Below are 21,805 nucleotides of genomic sequence, written 5' to 3'. Positions count from 1 at the left end.
GAACTTGCTGCTTAGCGGTTTCTGGAATCGTGCTGTGTTCTTGCTTGCTGGTAGGGCAGTTCCCAGGGCTGCTGTACTGCAGTTAACAGGACTTGGTATTGCCCAAATTGCTCACAAGAGCACGTTACAGTTTCAGAAAGGTGGGCAGGAGAGGAGACCTTCTAATGATCGATGTAATGCTTCTCTGACTCTTGTTTTCTCTTTCTCTTTTGTTTCAGCTGACTGGAATTATTCAGGGCATGGTGGATGGGCAGCCAAATCTCCAGCAAGTGCTTGAGGTAAGCAGGATAACCTTTAGTTCCTGAACTTTGACCTCTGCTCCCCCTTCTTCACCCCCTCCCGGGAATTGAACCGCGTAATTTGACTATGATTACGGCTTCATTAGAATAACATTTGCTGTCACGTCGGTGACATGCTGTTGAGAGTATTGAACCATTGATCTGTCATTCCCAGCTGTTCATGTCAAGGGTACTGACAAGATGTCCAAACTCCTGCCCGCAGACAGGAGAGGAGGCGATTCGTGTTTGAGCCAGTCTTAAAGAGCCAAGACATTGCTTTAGAGCATTGCATGGGAGCTGTTCTCCCCCCCCCCCCCCCACCATTAAATTAATGCTTCTACCTATTTAAATGCTCAATAATACACAAAGTATAGGCCTCTAAAACCTAATCTGTGGAATGTGCAAATGCAGATAAAGTCCTAATAATGCCATCTGCTTAATGTTGAATTCCTGCAGCATTTAGGATTAATTAGCTTGAAAGTATTTTGCCATCAATAGCTTTTGTTGTTAGTCAAATACTGAGGGAAACCTCCTCCCGGAGAGCCCACTCCGGCTGCCGGTCGCAGTTCAATGCATTGTCTCTGTCAGGATTTGCGCTGCTGTGTGGCCTAATTGTTCCTAATCAGAGTGATTGCAACAATTGCTTATGTAAGGAAATCAAATTAAAGGCTTTGACACCCTCTGTGGAGATGGCTCGCTCATGTCAGGGATTTTAGAAAGGTTACAAGTGCTGTTTCTCGCTCCTGGGGCCCTCTGGTGCTGAGACAGCTGGGGAGGCAACACTGCAGCCCCTGGACCCGAAGTGGTGAGTGGGGAAGAAGAGCATCTAGAGCGTCTCACTGATGAACGATCCTGCTGCTGAGGGAGCTGCTTTGACCAGTCTTGAAAGGAGCCTCGTGTACCATCCCCGGCCTGAAAGATAGTGTCAGTGAAATAGGGTCTAGGGGAATTCTGTGCTTGGCCAGCACCTGCCATCCAAACCGAATCCCTAAGCACAGTCTGGAGAGAAGTAATAGGGCCTGGGTGGAGACAATCAAGTGTCTGAGTTAAAAGTCTGGGCCAAGGATGATGCCAAGCACTGCGTAAGTTGAGAGGGGAGCAGAAGGAGATGCCTTTGGGCTTCCGGAGGGTCTCTTCCCAGGAGAAGCACTTGAAGGCCAAGGCATTTAGCTGAAGGAATCTGAGATGAAGCCATAGGTTTCCCAGGCCAAGCCAGGCAGAGCTCATGGAGGGGGAAAAAATGAGGATTTGCGGGATGGGTCAGGGGAGTCCTACCACTCTGTCTGGAACATGGTGGGGCCCCGAGTACCAAGGGTAAGTGGGAAGGATAAACCTTTGAATAAAATCAAGTTAGAAGCTAGCTTCCCCCGACCTGCGGCACTCTAGCTGAGGATATGCCAGTCTCTTCGCAATCCTGAATGTCTGGTTGTCTCCCACTCGCCCAGAGGCAGTCTCAGCACTTTTCCTGTGGGTGGAAGTGTGGGGCAGTCTCCATGAAACGTAGGTGCTGTGATGTGTAAAATCACAAAGCTCACTGCATACTCCCTATTGCTCCCACTTGCCAGGGCAGGACCATATGGGCCACCCAACTGTCATGTGACCCTTCTCTAATGAATTGCTTTGGTGCCAAAACTTCTCTTTAATTAGAGTATTGATGTTAAATACATTTGGTCGTAGGGCTGTCTCTTGGTCAGTTGGATTGTTTGGCCATTGCTGAGTGTATGAACGGGTATGTTCATGCAAACATCCCCATATGGAATAGACTTATTCTAAGAAAATCAGTGGAATTCCTTAGAAATTACTTGTACAACCTGCAAAATTTCATAGAGAATGAAAACCTTTCTATAGGTTTTGTAGGCATCCTATAGAATTCTGTAGCAGGAATCTAATTTTCTATTAAATCCTATGGGATGATTTAAAAAACCCACAGAAAAGATATTTTCTATTGCATTCTGTAGGAAGTTTCCACAACTGTTTGGTCTGCCTAATCTGTAGGTTCTGTCTGCCGGTCGAGTCCTGTCTCACCCCCAGGCCTGAGCTCGCTGGGCCAGGGATTGTCTCCTTTGTTCTTTGTCTGTACGGTTCCCAGTGAAGTGGGGCCTTGACCTTGATTGGGGTTCTTAGACTTTTCTGCAAAGCAAATAATAAATCTGCCTATTTCTAGATTAAAATGGGATTATGCATTTGGCTCTTTGGGGGGTTGGTTTAGGCAGCCTGGCTGCTGCTACCTGTATGCCAAGTGTGGGTGAATAAGGCAGTTGTCTGCTGCTGTAGGAGGCCACGTTCCTTCCCCTCTCGTCCTCTGGTCATGGAGAAAGCTTCTCTGAACGGTGAGTTGTCAGGTCGCAGCAGCCACGCTGCAGAGAAGCCTGTGTTGCCATTACTGCCCTGTACGTGCCTAGAATCGCTTCAAGTGCCAAAGCCATGTGGCCACCTCTATGGGGGATGTTCTGTTTCAGCAGCTGTGCATGTCACGGGTGGGGAGTGGAGAGACCCTTCGCCCACTGAGAATCTAGGCAGCCACAGTGCATAATGCTGACTTGTGTAATCCCTGCCACCTGAAGATCTCAAAGTACTTCACAAACACAGAACTAATTCCAGCTGGAACAGCAGAACTAGAAGTAGTAAGGAAAAGCTGTCCAACTCGTCAAAAGCAGGGTGTGTGTGTGTATTGAGTTTAATGATGGCATGCATGCCTGTGCACACATAAGTGTCCATCTTATGTGTCATATTAATTGCGACCCAGGTGATGTGCTGTAGGTGAAAAATCCCGTCCCGCGATGCTTGTCCCTCAGAAATGAGGGTGAGTTGAATGAGAATCTGTCATTCGTATCTGTTTTGTGTCTTGTTTTCCTTCAGTTCTCAGTCTGGGGGGGCTCCTCCATGATCTTTGGGTTAATTTCTAGCTTCTTTAAAAAGCTGACAGAACTTCAAGAAATAAGGGGCTCTCTATTGGAGGAAACTTTGAAATATAATAGGGCTGTCAAGCGATTAAAAAAATTAATCGTGATTTATCGCGCTGTTCAACAATAATAGATTACCATGTATTTAAATATTTTTGGATGTTTTCTACATTTTCAAATATATTGATTTCAGTTACAACACAGAATACAAAGTGTACAGTGCTCACTTTATATTGATTTTTATTACAAATATTTGCACTGTAAAAAACAAAAGAAATAGTATTTTTCAGTTCCCCTATTGCAAGTACTGTAGTGCAAACTCTTTATCATGAAAGCTGCATTTACAAATGTAGAATTATGTAAAAAAAAAACCTGCATTCAAAAATAAAACTTTAGAGCCTACAACTCCACTCAGTCCTACTTCTTGTTCAGCCAGCTGCTCAGACAGACAAGTTTGTTTACATTTGCCGGGGATAATGCTGCCCACTTCTTATTCATAATGTCACCTGAAAGTGACAACATGCGTTCTCGTGGCACTGTTGCAGCCGGCGTCGCAAGATATTTATTTGCCAGATGCGCTAAAGATTCATATGTCCCTTCATGCTTCAGCCACCCTTCCAGAGGACGTGTCCATGCTGACGATGGGGTCTGCTTGATAATGATCCGAAGCAGTGTGGACTGACGCATGTTAATTTTCATAATCTGAGTCAGATGCCACCAGCAGAAAGTTGATTTTTTTTTTTTTTTTTGGGGGGTGATTCAAGTCCTGTTGCTCTTTTAAGACTTCTGAAAGCAAGCGCCACACCTTGTCCCTCTCAGATTTTGAAAGGCACTTCAGATTCTTAAACCCTGGATCAAGTGCTGTAGCTATCTTTAGAAATCTCACATTGGTACCTTCTTTGTGTTTTGTCAAACCTGCAGTGAAAGTGTTCTTAAAATGAACAACATGTACTGGCTCATCATCCGAGACTGCTATAACATGAAATATATGGCAGAATGTGGATAAAACAGAGAGCAGGAGACATACAATTCTCCCCCAAGGAGTTCAGTCAGAAATTTAATTAACACATTATTTTTTTAACGAGCCTCATCAGCATGGAAGCATGTCCTCTGGAATGGTGACTGAAGTATGAAGAGGCATACGACTCTTTAGTGCATCTGGCAAGTAAATATCTTGTGATGCTGGTTACAACAGTACCATGCGAACGCCTGTTCTCACGTTCAGGTGACATTTTAATTAAGAAGTGGGCAGCATTATCTCCTGTAAATGTGAACAAATTTGTTTCTCTTAGCGATTGGCTGAACAGGAAGTAGGACTGAGTGGACTTGTAGGTTCTAAAGTTTTACATTGTTTTATTTTTGAGTGCAGTTATGTAACAAAAAAACCCCTACATTTGTAAGTTGCACTTTCATGACAAAGAGATTGCACTACAGTACTTGTATGGGGTGAATTGAAAAATACTATTTCTTTTGTTTATCATTTTTACTGTGCAAATATTTATAATAAAAAATAACATAAAGTGAGCACTGTACCCTTCATATTCTGTGTTGTAATTGAAACCAATCTATTTGAAAATGTAGAAAAACATCCGAAAATATTTAATAAATGTCACTTGGCATTCTATTGCTTAACAGTGTGATTAAAACTGTGATTCATTGCGATTAACTTTTTAAATCGTGATTAATCTTTTTGAGTTAATCGCGTGAATTAACTGCAATTAATTGACAGCCCTAAAATATAATGTTACAGCTTATTTGATGAAGGGAAAGGAAAAATGGGGACGGGAGGGGCTAAATGATATTTTAGCTGTATTGTCCCATAAACACTGTACGATTCCTATTCTTCTGTGAGCAGAGCCATTGTAGTGTCTGATAAGATCATCTCTGCACTGGTCGCCTGTTGTTTCCTGTTGGAAATCTTCCAAGGTCCAAACGTGCTCTTGTTGAGATGATGTGAGCGAAGAAAGGGAGAGAGGGGTGGGGGCTGCTGCTGGATAAGATCACAATTTTCTCCTTGTCTGATTGTGAGGAGCTTATCTGTGTTTAACTGTTGTGGCTCTTCCCTGACTACAAAGCTCATCCTCTTTCCCTCCGTTCCTTTCAGAGGGTCGATGAGTGGATGGCGAAGGAAGGCCTCTTAGATCCTAGCGTCAAGTCGATTTTTGTAACCTGCGGAGACTGGGATTTGAAAGTAATGTGAGTATGGAAAGGGGGCTGCCCAGGGCTTTGTTACTGCATGCTGGGGGATGTGCTTCCTCCTCTCCCATTGGCTAGCTTTTGCTGGTGCAGTGCGATGGTTCGTGTAACTTCCCGCAGGGTTTTGTTTGGTGGGGAGGGAAAGAGCATGTTGATTATTTCCTCTCCCTGTTAATTGCCACATCTTAGTTCTGCTGGGGATCCCCCTTGTCCACATGTTTGTTGACCCCTTCAAAGAACTCTAATAGATTAGTAAGACACGATTTCCCTTTACAGAAACCATGTTGACTTTTGCCCAACAATTTATTTTCTTCTATGTGTCTGACAATTTTATTCTTTACTATTGTTTCGACTAATTTGCCCAGTACTGATGTTAGACTTACCGGTCTGTAATTGCCGGGGTCACCTCTAGAGCCATTTTTAAATATTGGCATTACATTAGCTAACTTCCAGTCGTTGGGTACAAAAGTTGATTTAAAGGACTGGTTACAAACCATAGTTAATAGTTCAGCAACTTCACATTTGAGTTCTTTCAGAACTCTTGGGTGAATGCCATCTGGTCCCGGTGACTTGTTAATGTTAAGTTTATAAATTAATTCCAAAACCTCCTCTAGTGACACTTCAATCTGTGACAGTTCCTCGGATTTGTCATCTACAAAAGCCAGCTCAGGTTTGGGAATCTCCCTAACATCCTCAGCCATGAAGACTGAAGCAAAGAATCCATTTAGTTTCTCCGCAATGACTTTATCGTCTTTAAGCGCTCCTTTTGTATCTCGATCATCCAGGGGCCCCACTGGTTGTTTAGCAGGCTTCCTGCTTCTCATGTACTTAAAAAACATGTTGTTATTACCTTTGGAGTTTTTGGCTAACCGTTCTTCAAACTCCTCTTTGACTTTTCTTATTACATTTTTACACTTGATTTGGCAGTGTTTATGCTCCTTTCTATTTACCTTGCTAGGATTTGACTTCCACTTTTTAAAGGAAGTCTTTTTATCTCTCACTGCTTCTTTTACATGGTTGTTAAGCCATGGTGGCTCTTTTTTAGTTCTTTTACTGTGTTTCTTAATTTGTCCCACACGTTTCGTGTGGCCTCAAGTGTGAAATGCAGAATCTGCTCTGAGAATGCTACCCTGACCTCACCACGAAAACCCGTTCCCAGAGAGTAGTTATCAGTGGTTCACAGTCATGATGGAAGGAATATCAAGTGGGGTCCCGCAGGGATCAGTTCTGGGTCTGGTTCTGTTCAATATCTTCATCAATGATTTAGATCAGTGGTGGGCATCCTGCCGCTCTGCTGCGGCCCTGCGGCCTGCTGCTTCCCGCAGCTCCCATTGGCTGGAAATGGCGAACCGCGGCCACTGGGAGCTGCGGGGGGCAGTGCCTGTATACGGTCAGTGTCAGCAAAATGTCTCTCAGGCCGCAATCAGATTACACTGATGGGCCGCAGGTTGCCACCACTGATTTAGATGATGGCATATTGAGTACACTTATAAAGTTTGTGGATGATACCAAGCTGGGAGGGGCTGCAGGATAGGGTCATGGAGGATAGGATTCAAAATGATCTGGACAAACTGGAGAAATGGCCTGAAGTAAACAGGATGAAATTCAATAAGGACAAATGCAAAGTACTCCACTTAGGAAGGAACAATCAGTTGCACATACACAAAATGGGCAATGACTGCCTAGGAAGGAGTCCTGCGGAAAGGGATCTGGGGGTTAGTGTGGATCACAAGGTAAATAGGAGTCAACAGTGTGATGCTGTTGCAAAAAAAGCGAACCTCATTCCGGGATGTACTAGCAGGAGTGTTGTAAGCAAGACACGAGAAGTAATTCTTCCGCTCTGCTCTGTGCTGATTAGGCCTCAACTGGAATATTGCGTCCAGTTCTGGGCGCCACATTTCAGGAAGGATGTGGACAAATTTGGGAAAGTCCAGAGAAGAGCAACAAAAATGATTAAAGCTCTAGAAAACATGACCTATAAGGGAAGACTGAAAAAATTGGGTTTGTTTAGTCTGGAAAAGAAAAGACTGGGGGGACATGATAACAGTTTTCAAGTATGTGAAAGGTTGTTACAAGGAGGAGGAAGAAAAATTGTTTGTCTTAACCTCTGAGGATAGGATAAGAAGCAATGGGCTTAAATTGCAGCAAGGGAGGTTTAGGTTGGACATTAGGAAAAACTTCCTGACTGTCAGGGTGGGTAACACTGGAATAAATTGCTTAGGGAGGTTGTGGAATCTCCATCACTGGAAACTTTTAAAAGCAGGTTAGACACACACCTGTCAGGGATGGTCTAGATAATTAGTCCTGCCATGAGTGCAAGGAACTGGACTAGATGACCTCTCGAGGTCCCTTCCCGTCCTGTGATTCTATCCTTGGCACCTAGAGTTGGATGAAGTCCCTGTTTGTTCTCTTCCTGGCTCGTGTGTGTCGTACGTGGGATAGAGTGACTTCAGACACAGCAGTCTCGATGACATGTGCACCCTACCTCAGGTCTGCCATGGCCTGCCATCAGCTTATTGACCTGATTCCATGGGGTCGCTCCCTCTGCACATTAAAAAATGCAGTAGTCTGTGGAAGTAGTTCAACTCCAGCCCCCTGAACAGAGCGGGGTGAACGGTGTCTCCCCCCCCAGCAGGGATCTGGGAGCTGCTTTGAGAGCTGGCCAGCCAGCGGTGCTGTGTAGCATGCTGAAGCTTGGAAACCTAACTCTCCATTTGTGACTTGTCGTTGCCATCCAGTTGGAAAGGAAGACCCCACAAGGGCGCAGTGAGTGGAACAAGTGGTTCAGTTCTCTCTTGTCTGGGTTTTTTTTTGTTTTGTTTTAACTGTTAAGTTGAGAATTTGATCTCTAAGCTTCTCCAGGGCAAAATGGAAAATGCATTTCATGTTTCCAAGCTCACGGACACGGAGTCTGCCTTCAGCCTGCTAGTGAATAGCACATCACTCTGCTCTAGTGCTCCCTGGACACAGGCAGGTGTAGCGTCACATCTGATTAGCAGCGTGCCAGTGAATGGGGCTGGAGTGAGAACTCACTGCCAGCTCGGGTGTGTCTCATTTCCCATTACTTCTATCCATCACCTCAAACGCCAAATCTCCCTTCTGAACTAATTAAGTTTGCATGTGTTTAGACACATTGCCAAATAGGGTTTAGTAAAGCAGAACAGAGCTACATCTCTTTTTAAACAGGAAAGGCAGAACACTGCAACAGGGCCGTGCGGATGCAGCATATCCAGGAAACATTCCAAAGACTAGCCTGGTGGTGCCGTGAGGGATGCGCCGTGTGCTCGGGGAAGGGCTGCCCAATGGGCCTGTGTAAATAACTGGCACTTCTCCGGATGGGGAAAAGGTGGTGGCTACTTGCCCAAGTATCAGTGGGGTGAAGGGCTTGATGCTTGAGTGCTCTGCAGAGATCATTTGGCAGCATTAACTGGTACTAAAGTCCTCTTGCATTCCAGAGGAACACCAGTAGAACTAGGTCAGATGTGTCTGAAAGAACACGATCAGCACTGCACAGTGAAGGGGCCTGTGTTTGAGGCTATGCCCAACTGTCTTCATGTTGGGGGAAATAGTAAAATACCTTCTTTTGGTGCATAGCCCTTTGACCACTTGTCTTCCTCTAGGACAGTGTCTCTCAAACTTTTTTACTGGTGACCCCTTTCATATAGCAAGACTCTTGAGTGCGACCCCCCTTATAAATTAGAAACACTTTTTTATATATTTAACACCATTATAAATGCTGGAGTCAAAGTGGGGTTTGGGGTGGAGGTTGATAGCTCGCGACCCCCCCATGTAATAACCTTGCGACCCCCTCAGGGGTCCCGACCCCCAGTTTGAGAACCCCTGCTCTAGGGTCTCTGATCCTGAATAGCCCCAAAGTGGCTTCTCACATCCCCCTGCCTAAGGATCACTTCAACGCTCCGCTGAAATGTACCCCCTCTGGGGTGAAGCATGGCAGCTGTTCTGTGCTAGCAGACCTGCATACGAGGGGGCATGAACTCGAATAACGTGTTATTGAAACTCCAAGGAGAGTCGGCGAGATGTGGAACTTGGCCAGGATACGAGAACTAACCCCCCTCGCTCTTGTGAGAACCAGGTCTCCAATAACCACTGAGTGTCAGGTCCTCTTCATCTTCCTTAGCACCCCCGGTAGCATAGTGCCCCTAGCAATCTGCCTGTCTCCTTCAGGAGAAGAACGCCACCTACTGAGTCATTCACTCCATTTCTCACAGCATTGCTTCCTTGCTTATGAAATCTGCAGAGGTCCTAGCCAGAGACTGGCCTGGTTTCCAACCCTGCTTCTCCTTTTATCAGGCTTCCTGTTTTAATGATAAGTTCCACTTCTGTAGCACCTTTCATCTGAGATTCTCAAGTGCAAACACCTTGAGACCATCTCTGCCCAACAGGGGCCAAGCTCCAGCCTTTTTATCCAGCTTTCTCCTGCTGGGCAATGTTCTCATTTCCCCTTGAGCCTGGTTCAGTCATGCACAGTCGGCAGCAGGAGCGTTCAGTGCTGCCCCATGGACCAGTCATTAGGGAACGAGATTGTGCTTCACACCTCCTTGGGCTGGAGGAGATCTGAGGCATTACTGGGTTTGGGCTGTCCTGTCTGTCTCGGGTATTTCCGGGGCACCTGTCTTTAGGGTCAGAGGATGATGGAGGGGAGGGGGCACTAAGGAAGATTGATACTCAGAGACTTTCTCTCTTTGGCTGGACCCGTACTGCAGTAGCTATACCACCAGTTGTGCACTGCGTTCCTCCCTGCCACAGGGTACGGGTACTGTCGGGTGGAGGGCAAGCAAACAGACTGAATAGTGGTGACTGTGGGTAGAAGTGGGCAAGGCTGATGGGGACCGGGTGGGTGGGATGGGTATACAAGTAAGGTAGAAAAAGCCAGAAGTAGGCTGTGGATAGTCTGCCAAACCCAATGGAGAGCCTTGATGCAGGGGGAATTCCTGTGTATTAAGGCAGCCCCCTGTGCATGGCTAGAGAAACCCCAGTCTGTGGCAGGGGAGGTGGAAGTCCTGCTGCTTGGGGCTTTGACCCCGGTCATGGGCTTGGATCCTTCAGGTGACATGAAGGATTGTTTGGCTCCAGTGGTTGTTTTTCTTGTGGAGTGGAGCTTGTTTGGAATGCCCCAGATCTCAGGGGTTTTCTGTTCAATCTGCCTCCTCCTGCCAGGCACGTGAATCACAAGAACCTAGATGTGGAGGAAGGTCCAGCAGCTTCTGTGCTGGCCTGTGGAGGTTCTCCAAAGCTGATAAGGATGCCCAGCCCTGCCACAACCATCTGGGATGGGCTGTAACCCATCAGTGCATGTGGCAGAATAGGAGAGGCTCCTTGCTTTTCCTCGGTGCATTAGATCTCCAGCAGAGGCAGAGTGCCAAGCTCGAAAGGGGGCTGGAAAATGAGAAGCTGATCCTGTCTTTGTATTTGGATCGACTGCTGATGAGCACGAACCAGGCTGGAGAGGGAGAGACGGCTGTTCTCTTCCCACCTCTCCCCTTCCCTCTTGTTAAGATGCAATTTCTTTAATGAGGAAAACCTCTTGAGTGGGAACATCACCTTTCTGAAGGCTTGTCCTGACAAGGCAATTCAAGCCGACAGTCACATATCAGCTTCAACAAATACAAGTCACTCATTATAAAACCTCTTCTCCTCCCAACTCTCCCCCCCCCCGCCCAAAAAAAAGAATCTCCGTCCCCAGACAAGGAAATGAATCGTACTCCTGCTCTTGAATACATCATGACAGTAGTGGTTCTAATGAGAGAGGGCCATTCATTCGGGGTGTAAAGTTCCCTGTGTCGGCTCAGAAATGTTATTAATTAAAGAAGAGCTACCTGAAGCAGAAGATGAAAGGGGCACCAGACCTGCCAAGCTAAAACACACGAGTGAGGATACAGCCTCGTTAGGCACACAGGTCCTCAGGCCTGTGTGCGCTCAACAAGAGAATTCCTTTCGCCTGTTGCAAGGAGTGACTTTGAGAGTTGAAAAGCTGCAGGGCCAAGCTCACACCTGGTATCAGCAGGCTCAGTCTTTGGCCCAGGTTCAGCGGTGTTGCACCCGAGGTGTAACCTGCACCAGTGATTAAGTGATAAAACTTACACTGAGGTAGCATTTGATGACACGTGTAACATACATCTTGAGGGGCCAAAAAGGGGGAGCAGCTGATGGGTGTGTTGGGATTTCAGTGGAAATAGAAGATGCTTGACACTTAGCTGAGTTGAGCTCTCTGGGGAGGAGATTTGGGTTAGCGTGTTTTCCCTCTTTTAAAACACTGTCTTATCTGTCTGCATATATGGACCCCATCACCCTCCCAAGCCTTTATGGATTTATCCTTTAACTCCTGTCTGGCCTAGAGAAGTATTATCCCCCCTTCATAACTAGGGAAGTGAGACACGGTGAGATTAAGTGCCATACCCAAGGTCATTCACACAGTGGCAGAGCTGGGAATTGAACCCACTCTCCTGAGTCCCAGTCCAGTGCCTTAACCACAAGACCATACATCTAACCCTGTGCATGGTTACAGGATTACATAAAAATAACGAGTGCCATCAGATCCATGAACGTACCGGGAATATCATTGGCAGAGGTGTTGCTAACTGTATGTCCTCCAGAGCAAAGATGCTAGTGTAATGCTTTCTGTGGCAGATCCAAGGGAGCAAATTCATTTCTTCAGAGAAAACGACTTGTGCAGAAGTTTTTTTTATTTTGTTAAGTCAGTGGTAAAAGGCAAATGCTCTCTTTCTAATATAGCGATAAAACATGGTGAAGTGGCTTGAAATGTTTATAGCCATTGGTGCACGTCTTAGGATGCACATTAGTGAACTCTTAGCAGAGAATTATACCGTTGCTTTATTTATTTTACTGTTTTAATTCTTCTCTTGTGAGTTATGCTGGCAAGTCAGCTGCGCGTGAAAAGCAAATCAGGCCTCGTTAGAACAACTGAGGCCTACCCAGCAGGCTCAAGTGAGGAATGCTTTTGCTCTTTCAAATCTGGGACCTTAGTGGTTCAGTGGCTTGGCACTTCCTAGCCTTTTCCTCTAGAGGCTTGAGGTAAAGTCCACGTTTGGTCATAAGAACATAAGTGAAAGAACATAAGTGGTGATGAGTGAAAGTGAATTGATAGCGTTAATATACCCTTTGTGGATGCTCTTATATGACAGTAACCAGGATGGGCCAGGCAGTCTTTGCTTGGGGGAGTGGTATCGTAGGCAACGATTCAAGTGCATTGACGGGACCGTGCATGGGGGCCTGGCAGAAAACCTTCTTGCTTTCTCTGCCTCTAGACATGTTTCAGTCTGAGCTCAGAAGGGGCCTGGGCCGGGGACTGGGATAGCTTGGGGTGTGACAGGGCAGAGATGAGATGCATCAGAGCTGTGTGTTGGGAGCCCAAGACTGGACTAATAGTGGGGGGAGGGGGAGAGCCTGCAGGTTGGGAATAGAGCCACATCCGCCGAGATTGAGGTGCATTGGCAGGGCTAAGTAGGAAAAGCTCTTCAAGTCGTCTTCCCACATGCTCGGTTCTAGCCATTGTGGTGAGTCCCTCGCTGTTAATTCACCAGCAGCACTGGCTAAACTCACTTATCCGACCGCCACAGAGTTGTTGTATTTTAAAAACAAAATGAACTGAAGTCACTTTTGTGAAATAAGTTCTGCATTTTTCCTTTTAAGTTTTCACCCCCTGTATTTATTTCAAATATCTCGCAGTCTTGGCCCTCATTATCCCTTTGCAGGGACTGCCTCTGGCGGCCATCTTCTGTTTCTAGTTCTGTTTGAGATCTGATGGTTCCATGAGGAGTCCTGTGATGTGCCTGGTTTCTCTGAGATGTGTAACTTTTCCTGAATTCCTTTTGGGGAAAGGCTTGTAATGAAACGGTTTCTGTAGGAATTACCCTTCCCAGGACTGTATACGTCGGCGTTGCTAGTCTTCAGCATGCACAGGGTAAGAGCCCTGTTCCTGGTTCTGACGTTGTTGGAGTGGTGCTGGTTGTGAACTTTGACGCAAATCCAACTCGAGAGGGTGTGGATTCTGCTGCTTGGGAATCAGGAGCATAGAGTGAGGAGCCAGAAAAGTGGAGATGATATTGTAGGCGATAGAGAAACGCTGGAGAAATGGTGTAACGTGGGGAGGAGTGAGAGAGAGAATACCGTTCATATCTGGGAGTGAAGCGGAGAACCACCACTGGAATGGCTCACCAAGGGGTGCGGCGGGTTCTGCATCACTAGGTGTCTTTACATGGAGACTGGAGGCCTTGCTGAAAGAGATGCTCTAGTTCAACCACTAGTTTTTGGGCTGGAAGCATTCCCTTGTGTAATAAGGAAGAACCATTCCCTCCACTGCGGGGAATCCCTGGGTGAAATTCTGTGGCCCTTGCCATGCAGAAAGACTCACTCAGTGGTGACGTCTGGTTTTAAAATCTATGAATCTGAGATACGGAGGAACGGTCAAAAGCCGATTAATGTGCGAGGGAGAGGAGGACTGGCATGCTCCTATGCCACTGGATTCCTGTTCCTAGAGGGGCACCTCTTCCATCTGCATTTCTTTCGCACAGTGCCCCCTTCTTTCCCCCTCCCAGGCCATCTAAAATTCTGGTATCATGAACACCACAGCACTGAATGCCTGTAGGGCCTTGGGCAATTTTGTCCATTGGAGTGTGTGTGTGAAAGCTACAGTAGATGCATGATTGTGAGGAGCATGCTACGGTGAGGAACCCGATTGTCTGGCTTCGGACAGCCACATCATCTGAGACTGCTTGAATGCGTCAGCTTTGTACTCTGGGAGCCCCAGCTCTCTCTCTTTCCAAGCCTGAGCAAAGCAGTTGTGTGTCGGCACTGCCTTCCCAACGGCTTGACTGGAAATCGCTTCTCTGGGTTGGGAGCCTCCAGAATGTAAAATGCGTCTAACCTGGCAGCTCTACGCTCCCATTTCAGCGACTTCACTCTCACCATGAGGTGGTTGCGGTCTAATATAACTCGCAACTCGTACGCTAGCTTGGCAGTATTTTCTCCTTCTTGTCGCTGCTGTTGGGGGCCATTTCTCCAGGCGGGTTCAGCGCTCTCAAGTCTTTTTCCTCTCTGGGCTCCTTGATGGCAAAGACCGATTGAGTCACCTTGAGTCCATCTCAATGTTTCCCTTACAGGGCATTCTCTAGTGCCTTGTCCTGCAGCCTTCCACCATTTCCTGAAGAGTGGGGGCATGGGCTCCGGGGTCCCAGCCCTGAAGGGAACTGGACCTCCGTGCTAGCCTTCAGCGTAACTAGCATAATCCATTCCGACTGGTAGTCGCTATTCCACCGGCCTCTTGCATTGCTGAGCCGAGCTCTCCAAAGCCAGAACCTGACGTTCTGGGATCATCCGGGTTAGACTTGAAAAGACAAATTCAGACAGCTAGAGCAAACGGAGGAGAGAGCGTGAGATGGGAGAGAATGGAGGAGGGAAGGAAGAGGGATACGGAACAGCAACGGGGTGAGTGGGGAAAGCTCACCTAGGTCTAGTTAGCATTATCGGCCTCTCTTTGGACACTTAAAATTCCTCTGGCCTTTGGCTTTCTCCTCCCTTCTCTTCACAGCTCCCTCGTTCTTAGGTGCTCATTTCCTTCCCTTCTCCAGCTTCCCCCAGGTAACCTCCACCTTTGTTGCATTGACTCCGCTGTCTGTACGTTGGACCATAGAGTCCACTGAGGCAGTACTGGGGTTGGTCTGTAAATCGGCCAATAGGAGGTCCTTAGGCACAGGGTGAAGATGACTTCCCATTCTCATGTATGTCCTCTTCAGTTTGCACGCTGAGGGGTTGGGGTGAGGCTGCCACAGTCTCTCCTCTGCGGTAGCGTGCTGCGCTCCCAGCTCTGAAGAGAGCGGTTACATTTTATGGACCATTTAGCTTCCCAGTGGTGATCCTAATTCTTCACAGCATATATGTGCCATTTCTTGGTTATTAAAAAGACCCCTGAAAGGGAGCTGCCCTCTGAGCTAGTGCTCTTCCATGCAGTTAATTATGGGAGGGTTTTGCTTATATCATGAGGTTTAATATCTCCAAACTCTCTCTGTGCTAGGAGGATGAATTAATACCCATCTCTCCTTGCTGCTACAGAGAATGACCCTTGTGCTTTGTCTCTGAGCAGAGCGGGAGGAAGACTGTTCCTATCCGGTGTAATACAAACCTTGAATTGCTCAAAAGCAAATCCATGAGGTCTCTGTGTGGAGATCAAGGGAGCTCTAAAGGCTAGCTGGCCAGGTGTCTCTCTTTCATCTGGCTATGCTTCTGTTGTGTGACACATCAGGTGCCAAAATAGCTTCTGTTCCTTAGGGGCATGAGCAGGCTCCACATTTACTGGGAAAGGGTGATTACCTTTGACTGACAAGTTAGCCGAAGGAAGGATCACAACTGTTACATAGCAGGTACGAGATGGATGGAGGCGGTTAAGGGAGGTTCTCAGCATGTCAGTGTGATGTGTGCATGGTAGCAGGGGAAACAAATCATTAGGCTGTATATTTCAGGTGTGGGGAAGCTGCCAAGGTCCCCTGGCATTGTGAAATGCCAAGTGAAATGTTTCCATCATGCGGAATGCAGCGGTGTGACCTAGCGGGTGAGGCCCGTCTGAAGAAATGCACAGCACTTGGCTGGGGTGAATGGATCGGTGCGTGCACACGCACGGAGGTGGTGTGGGATTTTGTCGCAGGGTTATTGTGCTTACAGAGAACAGTCTCATGGCACGGCCACATTAAAAGAAATTAGAGCTTATAAGGAGAGCGTGACGTCATCAATAGCGAAAGTTCCCCATGGTGGCTGCAGGTCGGAAGCACATGATGGGTTTAAGGAGATCTAACCCTGTCAGGCTTACGATGGGTTTGGGTAAAGGGGGAAATTCCCATCTCTGTGGCCAGGGTGTCAGAAGACTCTGACTTGCCACTTCTGAGATGTTCCCTTAGAACCTGGTAAGGGCTCTGTTGTAGAACCCAGAGGAGCAGAGAGTCTCCGGGTGCCTGACAGTCCCTTTTCGCTGCTGATTCTCTCTTGCAGGCAGCCTCGGGCTGCCTGTCTCTTTGTTAAGAGAGTGACAGCGGTGTGACACTGTGAAAATAATTACTAACAAATCACGGTGCTGACTGCAAACAGCTCGCTGTCTTCAGAGGCATGTCAGGGAGCATTAGAGCAGGACTGCAAGAGCTGCACAGCGGCTCGGGTGCTTGCGCTCAATGCGGGGCTCAGGAGAGAGTTCTCAGACCTTTCCCCCACCGCCCCTTCCCTCTCTCGCTTGCCCTGTCCATCTCTTCTCCCCTCGACTCCCTTGCCCGCGGAGGGGTAAGCCCGCTAACTGCGCAGCCCGCTTGGGAGAGGCCAGGGCGGTACAAGCAGGCTTGTGGGCTCAGTGACCCGGCACGGTGCGATGGGAGGCTGCTGGCGGGAAGCTCAGGCTGAGGTGTGCTGGCTCTGTCTGGTGCCCAGAATACAAACGCCCTGTTATCACGTGTGGAGCGGCTGGGCTGGCTGTGCGAGAGCTCCCTGTGCAGCTGGGGCGGTGTCAATCTACGCTCCAAGGACTGCGTCCCTTTCTGTGTCCCCTCCCCCCGGTGCTCCCAATAACACGGGGCAGGGATTCCTAATGCCATGAATTTGTGTGCCCCTTTGGTGGTCCTGTAACCAGGCCAGGTCCCTGCCCTGCTGAGCTTACAGTCTAGGCGAGACAACATACAGGAGGGAGCGTGTGCACACCCGCCGGCTCTGGTCAGTGAGCGTGACTGACTGGGTATGTTTGGCACTGTGCTGTGGATTCTCCAAGGGGCGTGTTTGAATTGTGCTCTGCTATCCCCTGGTGACACAAGGCGTATAAGGTGAGAGCTGAGGGCAGAGGGGGAGGAAGAGCTGAAGGGAGTGAGGGAGAAGGTATAGGAGACCCGGATTTGGGGCTGGCTTCGTGGCCCAGCAGGGGTTTGGAGTGCTGCAGAGGTTTTGCACTGTTCCACAGTGATCCGAAAGGTGGGCAACGGAGGAAAAGGCAGGGCCCTGGCGGACCCCTGCAGGAGCAGGGCAGGGGAGCAAGCGGCTTCTTCGAAGGCAGCGCTGCGAGTGGTCGGCAGGAGAGGGCAGAAGTTCAGGATGGGGAGAGTCTCTCCGATACTAAGGGATGGTGACTCTCACACAGAGTGGGTGAGAGGGATCAGGATGGAGGCCTGTAGGTTTACCCACCCCTGGGTCCTTCTAAGGTCCATCTCAGGGGTGGAGTGGATGCAGCTGGGCTGGAGGGGTTCCTGGAGGGCTTTAGAGGAGAGGAAGCGGAGTTTTTCGGTGAAGGACCAGTCTGCACGCCATGATTTCACTGGCATAGCTATGTCTGTGCCGGGCGTGCAGAGGTGTGGTTTGTGAAATGTGCCTAGTGTAGATGCACTTACCCCTGTAAAACTGCGCTTTTGCCGATGTAACTTTATTTGCGTGGGTGGAGGGGAGCTGGAATAAGCTGTTCCACTAGAAGCGCAGTTTGTTGGTATAAAGCTGCGTCCACACGGGATGTGCTTTACTGATACAGCATACTGGCGCGTAGACCTGGCCGCCAGGAAGGGCCGGGAGAGCTGCTGATGAGGGAATGCAGCATCTCTCTCTGCCCCACCCATAGCACTGGAGATCCAGCAGCATGTGGCATGCACACTTGGGCAGTCTTTGAAGACGAGGGAAGTCCCACAAAAGCCTTCCTGTTGCCTGAATGGGGAGCTCTTCTCCTCCAGTCCTGCGGCTCCTCCTTCCCCTTATCCTCAGTGGCACTTATGCGCTGGTTAAAGAACTGATTACACCAACAGGTGATTGAGTGCTAATAATGAATGCAGTAGAAGGCTGCCTGGTGACGGAGTGCTTTGCGTCCCTGGCTCCAGCAAGCAGCCCTCACCCCCATTCTCTCTCATTTACCCGAGTGATTTTTCTGACTGTCAAATCTGTAAATAATGTGGCTGGCGTGTCTAGCTAGATGCAGAATGTGATGGTGGAGGGGGAGGGACCGCGCTTGGAAAGGCCTCGCTCACCAACTCATACAATATTTATACAGGGGCTGGGAGTCCGCTGCGGTGACCTCTGAGGTCGCCGAGTTAAACAGCTTCTGCACCCCCTTGCATTCTAATTGCTGCACTTGGGCTTTGCTCTGGAGAATTTGCCTGCTCTGTGGCTGGGGAAGCACATGCTAATGGCAGCCTGTTCCCGAGGCGGAGGAGCATCCTCTCTCTGCAATGAAAGCCAAACTTGTTTACGCTCACGCAGATCTAAATTGGGGCTTAGCGCTTCCATGGAAAATCAGATTCAGCCCTTGTTATCCGGGGGGGCGGGCTTCTCAGAACACGGCAGGCAGGAGAGAATGCTGGGGTGGTAACCATGCCGAGAGCTTGCTTAGGTATCATGTTCTGCTTTGCCTCCGGGAGGTGGGAGTGTCTCTGGTTTGGTGCCTTCACACGGGAGAGAGTTTCCTCCTGCTGCTGGATTTCTTTCCTTCCCTCGTGTTGCTGCAGCTGACGTCAGGGAGGGGGCACAGACGGTGGTCAGGAGGGGAAGGCTTGGGTTGGCAGCGGAGATGAGCTTGCTGTGCATTCTGGTGCTGGAGAGGCAAGGGCAGTGCCGGAAGAGGGGCTTTGCCTCTTGGGTTCAGACCACGGGACTGCACTGCAAATGGATGGAAAAGAAGAAACTCGTCTGTTGTAGATAAATAACGTGTTGCTGTGAGGAGAGGAGGGCAGGTGCGTGTGCCAGGCAGGGCAACCCTGTGTTAAAGAGGCAGAAATTTCCCCATCCCTTCAGTGAGCAGCCGTGAATCCGTGAGCAGCCCACTGATGAGTGGGGACCCCACTGATGCTCTCCCTAGAGGGGAGATTCTTGCCAATTGAAATGGAGATCCACCGGCTGAGCAGCGTGAGAAAGCCCAAAGAGACTGTGCAGTCCACCTGCCTTAATTGGAAGAGCTGTCATGGATTTTCTGATGTCGCTTTTCCTGGGGGGCTCCTCGTGCGCCTTGGGGACTCAGTGTTAAGTGTCTGCCGAGGGAGAGCTGTAAAATTTCAATATGAGCCATTCGGCCCCAGGCCCGCATGCAGCAGGGCTGCAAAGCTCCGTTCCCTACTGTCAGACACGTAAAGTACTGCAGGAAAGTCTGCTGGTCCAGTGACCGAGCTGGCTGCCCACATTCCTTAACCTGCCGTGTTGAGTTCAGAGGCCCCCTTCGTGGCAGAGAACTGACTGCTCTTAGGTTGGGGGGCTAATGGTACTTACATTATATTATTAAAGCCACCACCAAAATTGGGCCCGGTTGTGCCAAGCACTCCGACTCTCACTCTGAGTCCCTGCCCCAAAAAGATTACCGTCTACAAGATCGGCAAAGGGCGGGAGGGAAAAGAGAGGCAGAGAAAGAAGGGAAATGACTTGCTGACAGTCACCCAGAAGATGCACCCCATGCGCCTTACCTCGGAGATTTCCAGTCGCGGTACCCGTTTGGCCTGTGTATGTGCTGCAGACATCCGTGTGCCCCCCAATGAGGAAATACAGAGCTGCGTGGGCGAGCCGCCCTCAGCTGCCCTTCGACCTGAGACAGAGCGTCGAGTGCCCACTTCACCTGAGCTGTAGCTTTCGCTTAGTTGCCTCTCCTATTCACTCTTCTCTTCCCACCGTCCTAGGCGACCTAGGTCTTGTTCTGAGTTCTGTCAGGGTTCACTCGGCAGCTATCGCAGCCTTTCATTTGTCTGTGGAAGGTTTTTTTCCTCACCCCACAATCCTGAGATTCCTCAGAGGTCTGGGGACTCTTTCCCCCCCAGATTAAAGAACCCTCCCCAACAAGGGACTTGAACTTTGTCCTTAGCGGTTTTATGAAACACCCCTTTGAGCCACTGGCTACATGTTGTTTATGTCACCTATCCAGGAGAATGGCTTTCTTAGTGGCTATCACTTCTGCCCGGAGGGTTGGAGAACTGGGGGCTTTAATGGCAGGTCCTCCATTTACTGTGTTTTTCAAGGAAAATGTTTTGTTACAATCACATCCTAAGTTTCTACCTCAAGTGTCTTTGGAATTTCGGATTAACTAAGTCACTCAGTTCCCAGTTTTTTCCTGAAGCCACATCAGAGGAGAGAGAATGCTGCCTTGCATACCTGCCTGGACAGAACCAAACCATTTAGAAAGTCTCCCAGACCGTTTGAATTGTGGACAGATCCACAGTCTCCACCCAAAGATTCTCAAGGTGGATCATTGGGTATTTTATCCCCTATTATGAGCCTGTCAATACCCAGCCTCCTCCTAAGTTGCTAGCCCATTCTGCAATGTCTCAGTCTACCTCCGTGGCATTGCTCAAAGATGTTCCAGGTGTTGAAATTTGCAGAGCTGGACTTCATTTTCCAAACACCATGCTTTGGTTCATGCCTCTAGGTCAGATGCTGCCATTGGCGACGCATTTCTGTCTTCAGGATTAGTAATGGCTCTCCCTGTGGGGATGCTGCTTGGGAGTCACCTGAAGTGGAGCACCCATAGGGACACGACTTGAAGAAGGAGCAGTTACTCACCTTGTGCAGTAACTGGAGTTCTTCAAGATGTATGTCCCTATGGGTGCTTCACTTCCCGCCCTCCTTCCCCTCTGCTTCGGAGTTTTCTCTCGTGAGACTTAGTGGTAGAGAAGGAACTGAGGGTGGTTCACCCATGCAGCTCTGTGTATCCTTGCCATGGGGCACGAGGATTCCTGGAGCGTGTGCGTGGGCTGAACGGGCACTGCTACCAAAAATCCCTGGGCGCCGGAAGTGGAGCACCCATGGGGACACACATCTAGAAGAGCTCCAGTTCCTTCTCCTTTGAAACCCCTGGACATTCCTTCATTGATTTGGAAGGGTGCAAAGCCTCTGCTGTCAATGGAGCAGGAACCTCGACTGGTAAATGAAAACAAAAAACCTCATTCTGCTCTTGCCTCCACCATTCCCTCATTGACTCCAAGTGGAGTGACTCCTGCTTCATCGCAGTGTACGGGGAAGCCGAATGAGGCCCGGCGAATAGAGCTATGAATCTCCTTAAGAGAAGCCGCTGAGCGTTCGCACATAGATTTATTGTAGCATCGCGTGCACGCAATTGTTGATGAACATTCTCCTCTCGGAGTCTGAATACCTGCTGTGTTGCAGCCCTGCGTTTAATTTTGAGATAGCTTCTCAGCTCGACTCTAGACAGGGCGAATACCAACAAAGGGCCGGGTCCTGCTGAGTGCCTTCCACTCTCATTAGATTGACTCAGAGCTTTTCAGGACTAGGCCGAAAGCTAATGAGTGTAATGGTGACTTCTAGAGCCTGCTGCCTTGGCGCTGTCGCTGAATTGTGTTTCTTGTGCATGAATCGCATTCGTTATCTCCTGGAGCTAACTGCCGTATTCGTTTGCCTGGCTGCTCGGAGTGTTTGGCTGGCAGGTGCCTCCCAAACGCCTTTGTCCCTAGC

General features: G+C 48.8%; 1 protein-coding gene across 5 annotated transcripts in view; it reads left to right on the top strand.

The window, feature by feature from the left end:
• Positions 1–21,805, top strand: part of ERI3 (ERI1 exoribonuclease family member 3) — a 225,982-nt gene that overhangs the window by 44,618 nt on the left and 159,559 nt on the right. For all 5 annotated transcript variants that reach the window (XM_065555329.1, XM_065555330.1, XM_065555331.1 and 2 more), the window contains exons 4-5: positions 219–278; positions 5,286–5,377. In XM_065555329.1, the coding sequence (XP_065411401.1) occupies positions 219–278; positions 5,286–5,377 (152 nt within the window). The remainder of the gene's footprint in view (positions 1–218; positions 279–5,285; positions 5,378–21,805) is intronic.

This window comes from Chrysemys picta, chromosome 8, assembly GCF_011386835.1.
Source record: "Chrysemys picta bellii isolate R12L10 chromosome 8, ASM1138683v2, whole genome shotgun sequence".
Taxonomy (NCBI): Eukaryota; Metazoa; Chordata; order Testudines; family Emydidae; genus Chrysemys; species Chrysemys picta.
The sequence above is the reverse complement of the archived record's forward strand: the minus strand, read 5'-3'. Positions and strand labels throughout refer to the sequence as shown.